Source organism: Cicer arietinum, chromosome 8 (genome assembly GCF_000331145.2).
Source record: "Cicer arietinum cultivar CDC Frontier isolate Library 1 chromosome 8, Cicar.CDCFrontier_v2.0, whole genome shotgun sequence".
NCBI classification, from domain to species: Eukaryota; Viridiplantae; Streptophyta; class Magnoliopsida; order Fabales; family Fabaceae; genus Cicer; species Cicer arietinum.
Window position 1 is genome coordinate 16,355,032 of NC_021167.2, and position 9,247 is coordinate 16,364,278.

Below are 9,247 nucleotides of genomic sequence, written 5' to 3' on the forward strand. Positions count from 1 at the left end.
AACTAAGAATAACAAAATGAAATTTTTCTTATGACAAGAGGCTAGGTCTCTTATTCTCATCCAAAAACTATTAAATTTTACTAGATGAATCTTCTAAATGTTATTTAGCCTCATACATGTTTTTTAAGTCTTATTACGTATACATTATAAGTTTAAAGATAGTGTATTAATAGTAAAAGCAGTTATTGAATAATATTTCATTATTATTTATTGCAGTCCTTTAAATCCACTTATGCAAATTCAAACTAAATGTAGGTCAGTGATCAATGAATTTAAAAATAACACAACTTTCTCATTAAACCACTAATTGAATGATGATATTCACCGTGCTTTGAGTGTATATATCTAGTAAGAACTCATAATTCGGTACACGAAATACATTATATCTCCTTTATTTATAGAGATAACATTAATTATGTGTTAATAAATATGTATTATTAATTTTTTCTAATAGTTATGTGTTTTGAATTAAATGTATGGCAGTTTACATGGATACGGCTAAATTATCTAGTTCAATCTAGTTTAATATAACACTAAAATTTATATAGACTGTTTAATACCATCGAGTCATTCAGTTCAGTCATGCGATCTAGTGGTTAGTAACCAAGTAATCCAATACACTCATTAGGTTGATCACCGAGTCGGTTTTAGAACATTGTGTCCTTTTAATCGAATATATTGAGTTTAAACTCAGATTCAAACAATCACTGATCAAATTATATTTATCTCCTAACTAAACTTCAAATGACTAGATTTTTATTTATTTAAAAAATCGGATGATTAAGGAAAAAAAATGCATATATTCGTATAAGCTTTAACATCTCTCCATCATCAACTATAGCACCTTATATGTATAAAAAATACATTGACCTTAAATGAAAGAGAGATTTACTAACATCCACATTATTTTTGGGTGTACATAGGACATTTTTCACATGCAATTGCATAGGCTAATTTCTTGATCCAATTAGGAGAACACTAGGTGTAATGGTAAGGTGTCTCCTAAGTTAGTATTTAGATTTAATATTTTGAGTGATGTCAACTTGCTTAGTCTAGATGAATTTTGTGTGTACTATGTTGATTCTGATTGTCTAGCTCTTGCATAAACTACATGATCAAAAAAGATTTCATGAAAAATGAGTTTTTATCATGCATAAGCTTTGTTGTATGTTGTCTTAGCATTCATTAACTTTGTGGCATGATCATATTGCACTAGCATCATTCGAAACTCATTTAAAAAATTTTCTAAGTGTTTTTTAACTTTATAAATCGACTTACTAACTAAAGAATCAACTTATGAACTTAGTTTTTGAAGTCCCGTGGCTGTAAATTGACTCACGTGTATTGTGAATCGACTAACCAACAATGCATGAAGTTTTGTGAGTCAACTTACCCATGCATAAATCGACTCACACAACTTTAAACTTTAGAATTGGTTTTTCAAACATGTGTTAGTCAACTCACAACAAGTATGAATTGACTTATCAAGTATGCAGTCTTGAAATTTGACAGTTTTAAGGTACTTATGAGAGTTACAAATTGATTATTTCTCATAGAAAACGTTTTTCATTGGTCTAGCTTTATCATACATCATATAAAAGATTTTCTAATAATTTCTAAACACAATAATACTTTCACTCATTCCTCATACTCAAACATTCAAGATCATATCATAGATTGAAAACTATTTCTTGATCAAGTCGGGTGTGCAATCGAGTTTTGAAGCGAGGGTAAAGTGATTTCTGGGGTGTTTATTCTAGATACGAATCATCGATGGGATTGGTGGGTTGCATGTCAAAGGACTGAGGTGATCTTTAAGTAATTTCTAGATGGGGGTTCTCTAGTCTATCTTACAAGGAGTGAGTGTAATCTTCATCTTCAAGATAGTTGTGTGTTCAAAATTTGGAGGATTGTGTCAAAGAGCGTTTAGAAAGAAGGGCTTGTGTGCATGGTTTTCGCAACATCCACCATAGGATCTTGTAAACGCTCATAATCAATAATAAAGAAAAAAAAACTCTCATTTGATTGAATGGAGACAAGACGTACTCAACGAGCGAGGACGAAGTAGAGGAATATGTATAAATCGTCTTCTGATTCTCTCTTTTATTTACTCTTTAATTTTTGTATTTTTACATTTTTCTTTCATTTTCATTTTATTTGGATTTTGGTAACATTTTCTATTTTAGTACAAATTGATAGAATGATTGTTATTACAATTTTGTCTTAATTTTGTGTGTTGGATGGATTTCTATTTTTTAACATTGAATTCAACACCTTAGACGTTGATTCAAATTAAAAAAAAAAAAAAACGATATCTAAAGTATTTCTATTAATTGTGGTTCATAGGGTCTTTGTTTTGATATTTTTGTGAATTTGGTTGAAGTATCAATCTTTTTTAAAACAAATTCAATCATTTTTTTTATAAGTTTCCATATGATTTTTGTTGTTTGATTCTATTACCATATAATTCAATAGGAATATTCAATCTGCTTAATACTTGATTTCATCGCAATGAAAACTTTTATTTTCTATTGTGTGATCCAAATGTTTTTAAATCGATTTTTCAAAAGTATCAAACTCTACTTAACTTTCTTTCTAGAATTCGTTGTAGATTATTTCGTAGATAACAATGAGGGATAAAACTCTCTCTCAAGAGTTTAATGGTCTTGCATTCTCAAAACTGAATTCAAACTCAAGACTTCTAAATTATAATTAAAGAAACTCAAACCGTCTCATTATGTTTACACTCTTTTGTTTACAAACTCACAAAATTATATAAAGGGATAACTAGAATAAATCTTTCCTCCACAATAGTTATGATTTATGTTGAAATTTAAATATGATTGATTATTTTCATATCGAATAAATATGAAGAAAATATTAATATAAAAATCTCTTAGGAAATGAGATGTCGTATAGTATAGAAAAGTGAAACATAAAATAGTTGTTTAAGGCAAACATGCCGCCATAAATAAACAGGATTGCAATGTTCCACGAGGTATATTTTATAAATGGACCCCACATTCACAAAAAACACCTTCATCAAAATGTTGTGGTCTCTATTCTTCCACCTTTTTAAACCGTCACTCCAACAGCTTCCCTCTTCACAATTACACACACCAATCTCTCTTTCTCTCTCTAAAAACTCTTCCACAACAACAAATACACAAATCACCAATTTTTCAACCCAAAAAATCAAACTTAGTTATCTATGGCGGCAGGACTAACCGCCACTATAACCTTGAAACCCTTAAACCGTCACTACAAACCCATATTATTTCCTCATCTCAACAAACCAATTCTCTTCAACCCATTAAGATGTTTCCCTCAAAGAACAACCCCAAAAACCCAAAAATTGAAAAGCTTCACCCTTTGTGTTTTAATGAACGATCCAAAACAGAATACCCAAATTGAAATTGAAGAAGAAAAATCACCCCTTCAAGGAGAAAATGATAATAATTATTCTCAAGTTGTGTCACCAAAAATGGAAGAGAAATTGAAAAGGAAAAAATCAGAAAGGTTGACTTACCTTATTGCAGCTGTTATGTCTAGCTTAGGTATCACATCTATGGCTGTGTTGTCTGTTTATTATAGATTTTCATGGCAAATGGAGGTAAACTGGTGTTCTAGTTCCTTAAATTTGTTTGTTTTTTTGTTATTTTTTATATTTTTTGCAATAATTTTTATTTATTTATTTATGCACATTGTTGTTGTTTGTTATAAAAATTTGAATCTGAATCTGAAATTGGGTTTGGTTTGTTTATAGGGTGGTGGAGAAATTCTTTGGTCCGAAATGTTTGGTACATTTGCTCTATCTGTTGGTGCTGCAGTAAGTCCAATTACTTTTTTTGTTAATTATTATTACTTAATATTGTGGTCCTTGCTATAAGAATTGTCTTTTTAGATTTTCTTGATTCGGAGTATTTATTGCTTACATTTTTTTTACCTTCATATAAATTTTGTATTTTTAATATTAATAAATATATTTTATGTTTCACAACTTTAGTTACTATAGTTAATAACTTTATTGATTTTGATGTTTTTTGATTTTTTTTTCTTATAAAAGTTACTAGAGGAGTAGTTATTTAATTTAATTGTTAATCGTATTTTCTTATAGTGTAGTTTTCACTGGTGGTAACTAATTAAACAACACTTTCAATTTTAAAGGACTAAATGACATTTAAAAGACACTTCTTTAGGAAATAGGAAATGTATCTAAATTTTATTAACTCTTAATTTAAAATATACTTTTGTGATTAAAATAAATCTAAAAAAATTAAGAATTCAAAAATATTATCAGTACTTGTAGATATTTTAAGTTAAAAATCACACTAGAAACACTTGAAATGCATCTACATTTTTATATTTTTTTCATTCCTCTTTCCAAGTTTTTGGTAATAAACTAGTATTTTACCATTTTTTTAATTCTCGACCCAATAGATTTTGGTATTATCAATTATCAGCATAACGATTTTTTATAGTGTCGAAATTGCATCGAGACCATAATTGAAGTTGTATTTACCTCATTTGACTATAATTCTTTGGAATATAAAAAATTACAACATGACTAAGATAGCTCCCACAATTTAAAACTTTGATTATTAATTTAACACTTTGATCTTTCTTTTATACAAGGCTTTTGAATTAAGAATTGGGTGTGTTCAATATCAATTTTGGATGATAAATTCAATTGGGTATGTTTATTTTAGGTGGGTATGGAGTTTTGGGCTAGATGGGCTCACAAGGCTCTTTGGCATGCATCCTTGTGGCACATGCATGAGGTATGTTTCCACCAATTATTTTCCCCCTTCAAGTTTTAAGTGCAAAAAATTAACAAAACATGCATCATAATTCAAACTTGTTTTTGGGTAAGAAAAAAATTTAAAATTTCAAACTTCGTTGATGTTTAATTTTATTTTTATAGATTTAATTACAGTTTTAACCTTCTATTTTCACTCGTTTATAAAATTGATTAATATATTTTGCAATTTCTCTGTTTTAGAACGACCTTAACATTTTTAAATTAAAAAAATGGTGATTTGACATGATTTAAATAATGTGTCATATAATATGATCACGTAAAATGACCAACACTTAAGATTTTACAAGAAAATCTCTTAAATACTTTATTTTTAACTTTAAAAATTATTTATTTTTATAATTTAATTAATGACATGTAAATAATTAATCGATTCAAATATTTTTATATTATTAAATTATATATTACACCATTTAAAATACTTTTACATCATTATTTTTGCGTCCAAATGAAATTTGTTTGATATTGATTTGGCTCTTACAATATTTGAACGACCAATGAGAATGAAGTATTTGATATTTGCAAAGACAAAAAAACAAATCATGGAAATTTAATTTACTTGAATTTGCAGTCCCATCATAGAGCAAGAGAAGGACCATTCGAGTTAAATGATGTTTTTGCAATAATAAATGCTGTTCCTGCCATCGCTCTCCTTAACTTTGGTTTCTTCCACAAGGGACTCATCCCTGGTCTTTGTTTCGGTGCGGTAAGTGTTGATCTTTTAATCATCGTTTTTGATTTTGATTGAGAATTCTTGCACGAAAGGTTAACAATGTTATCTTTTTTTTTAATTCTTTGGTATCTTGATATTTTGTTGGTTTCGGTATTTTGAAAAAAAGTTAATTCAAAATTTAAATTAAATTTAAAATAATTAAATATATATAAAAAAATATATGATATAAAATGATTAAATATTGGGTAGTTTACCCTTCAAAACTATGGAATATTTGAGTGTTTAATTTTTTTTAAGTAATATTAAAGTCAACCAGTGTTGTGAGGAGATAATCGTTATAATCAACTATTGGATGTATTTTTTACATTGAATTAAACAAGCTTAACTATACTAGGTATTTTAATTTAGAATTATTGAGTTTAGAGAGAGTGTTCTTTATTTATGTATACTTCTTAAATGATAATTAAGTGTAATGGTTTATAAGATTAAATGATAATTTTTTTTAATAAATTATTATTTTTGATCATATCTATTAGAGTAAGAATTTAGCTTATTTTATGTTGAAATTTGTTTTAAGAGTTTCGTATTTAATAAAATAAGGTCTAAACATGTTTTTATACATGAAAGTAGTTATCACCTTACAAGTTGATTTTGTAGGATTGAGTTAAACTCAAATCATATTCTAATAAAATTCAATACGAGGAGATTATATCATAGACGTAGAAATATTCTAATATTAGAAATCTAAACTCAATTAAAATAATAATGTAGCATTTAGAGTCAATTGATATACTAATGAATAGAAAAAAATAAATAAATATTTAATTTATGTCACATTTTAAAAGTATAGTCAAACATACACACAAAACTACATTAATGATCAAATGGAAATGGTGAAAAATGAAGAACATTTTTACTAAGACAACCATATCTTATCTATGAGCAGGGTCTTGGGATTACTGTGTTTGGGATGGCTTACATGTTTGTACATGACGGTTTGGTTCATAAGAGATTCTCAGTGGGACCTATTGCCAATGTGCCCTATTTTAGAAGGGTAGCTGCAGCCCACAAAGTAATTATCCTAATCATCACATTATTATTATTATTATTATTATTATTATTATTATTATTTATTATTATTATAATTATTATTATTATTATTATTATTATTATTATTATTATTATTATTATTATTATTATTATTAGTATTTTATGTTTGGTAAAAAATTATTAGAAGTTTAAAAAGGGTATTTGTTTCTGTTTGGGGTATAAGGTCTAAAATCCAAGATTTTGTTGTCTTTAATTTCAGCTTCACCATTCGGACAAATTTCATGGGGTACCATATGGGCTGTTTTTGGGACCAAAGGTAAGAGCTGTATTCTTCTATCTTTCTATATACTGTCCTTATTTCTTTCTTTTTTATGTTTAAAACAAAAATCAATTGATATGTTTCTTTCCATTTTTTAAATTAGTCTAATAAGTTTCAAATTTATTTGATATTTAATTTATTAGCTCAAATTTTTTTTTAATTTAAAATTTGTATATTTTGTGCTATAATAAGTTAATGACTGATGGGTGATTAAAAAATATGGTGTGCAGGAACTTGAAGAGGTAGTGCCAATGTGCCCTATTTTAGAAGGGTAGCTGCAGCCCACAAAGTAATTATCCTAATCATCACATTATTATTATTATTATTATTATTATTATTATTATTATTATTATTATTATTATTATTAGTATTTTATGTTTGGTAAAAAATTATTAGAAGTTTAAAAAGGGTATTTGTTTCTGTTTGGGGTATAAGGTCTAAAATCCAAGATTTTGTTGTCTTTAATTTCAGCTTCACCATTCGGACAAATTTCATGGGGTACCATATGGGCTGTTTTTGGGACCAAAGGTAAGAGCTGTATTCTTCTATCTTTCTATATACTGTCCTTATTTCTTTCTTTTTTATGTTTAAAACAAAAATCAATTGATATGTTTCTTTCCATTTTTTAAATTAGTCTAATAAGTTTCAAATTTATTTGATATTTAATTTATTAGCTCAAATTTTTTTTTAATTTAAAATTTGTATATTTTGTGCTATAATAAGTTAATGACTGATGGGTGATTAAAAAATATGGTGTGCAGGAACTTGAAGAGGTAGGAGGGTTAGAAGAGCTAGAGAAAGAGATTATTAGGAGGGCAAGATCATACAATAATAGTTCATAACAAAAGTAAACACTATGTTTTAAGGAGTTTTCATTGTAAAGAAAAATATTGAATGAAATGATAAAAAAAAAAGTTTTGTTTAGATTTGTACAATAATTAATTAATTTTAAAAAATTAGAAAAGATGATTTTTTTTATTAATAATAATAATATTAATAGTCGTTTTATAATCGATAAACAAGATATATGAGAAGTATGATGAGATAAAAATAAGTATGAAATAACTTTTTTTTTTATAACAAGTATGAAAGAACATTGATAAACATAAGTGATGTGGCAAATAACCTTTTTTACAGAAGTGCGGCGAATAATTTTTTATAGGAAGTGGCAAATAATTGGCCTCTTCATTTTTGGCTTTTTGCTTTGACAAAAAGAAAAAGTAGCTATTTTATACCAAGTGGGATAGGTCAGTCAACCACATTCCACATGCTCATTGGTTGGTAAAATTGGTGGGACTTTATTTAAGAAATGTATGCCACTTAAGAAGACAAGGGTCATTAGGGCACCACTAAGGCATGAGTACTACAAACCCCCTATATGGTAGGAATCGGTTTACTTAGATTCAAATGACGACATAGTCTCAACCTCAATATGAATAATGTATCTCAAATTCAATGGGTTTACTTGGGCCAATTTCGAACCCGACTCATGTCATAGGATGCAGTAGATTTTCGAATTAAGACATTTCACACTTAACAAATGGAATTTGAACTGAAGGACCACTATAACTCACTTGCACCTTCATTTCTAGCTACATGATGGTAATCATGTTATGATCACAGTCACCTGATTGCAACAATCACTTTACCCACAAAGATACGCATCTAGTATAAAATAGTGATTCTCCTCTTTCTCTGACAAGTCTAACCGAATCTTTATAGATATTCTAAAGAATGTCATATAAAAAGAACATCTAGTGAAAAAAAAAGCACATCGATTTCGAACCCTAAATACCTCTCAATCTTATATCTAAATTGACTTGTTGGAGTGTCCATGTACCCCTCAGACAAGAAGTTGATGTCACCTTGGCCACCAACAAAATAATTGTTGATTATTACCAAGTCAATAATCCAAGTCTACTTTGGATCAAATAACAATATTAATGTTGTTTTTGTATGAACTATGAATGCATGAGATTAAGTTCCTCCATAGATCTAACCTCATTTTTAAGAAACTATTACTACGCGAAAAAACACATTTTACAGCGCTTTTTTTAAGCCATTTACAGCGCTTTTTCAAAAAAATAAGCGCTGTAGAAACGAGCGCTGTAAATGATACAACAGCGCTTTTAAAGAAGCGCTATAAAACATGTAAATACAACGCGCGCTTGTTATGCACATTTTACAGCGCTTCTTCACAAAAAGCGCTGTAATATGCACCCCATTATATGAGTTATGGGTGTGCATATTACAGCGCTTTCTCAAACAAGCGCTGTAATATGCCCAACCATAATTATGAGTATATTGAGTACCTCGAAAAGGAGCAAATGTACGATCTTCTCGAACATAAGGAGCTGAGTGTTACTGTAATCAGCTTGTACATAAG

At 28.1% G+C, this 9,247-nt stretch overlaps 1 protein-coding gene across 1 annotated transcript; it reads left to right on the forward strand.

The window, feature by feature from the left end:
- Nucleotides 1–3,081: 3,081 nt before the first annotated feature.
- Nucleotides 3,082–7,785, forward strand: LOC101509699 (beta-carotene hydroxylase 2, chloroplastic-like). The gene is made up of 7 exons (XM_004513124.4): nt 3,082–3,613; nt 3,767–3,829; nt 4,710–4,781; nt 5,391–5,525; nt 6,439–6,564; nt 6,802–6,858; nt 7,623–7,785. Exons 1-7 carry the CDS (start codon nt 3,212–3,214, stop codon nt 7,701–7,703), a joined length of 936 nt encoding a protein of 311 aa, XP_004513181.1. The 5' UTR covers nt 3,082–3,211; the 3' UTR covers nt 7,704–7,785.
- The last annotated feature ends 1,462 nt before the right edge of the window (nt 7,786–9,247 follow it).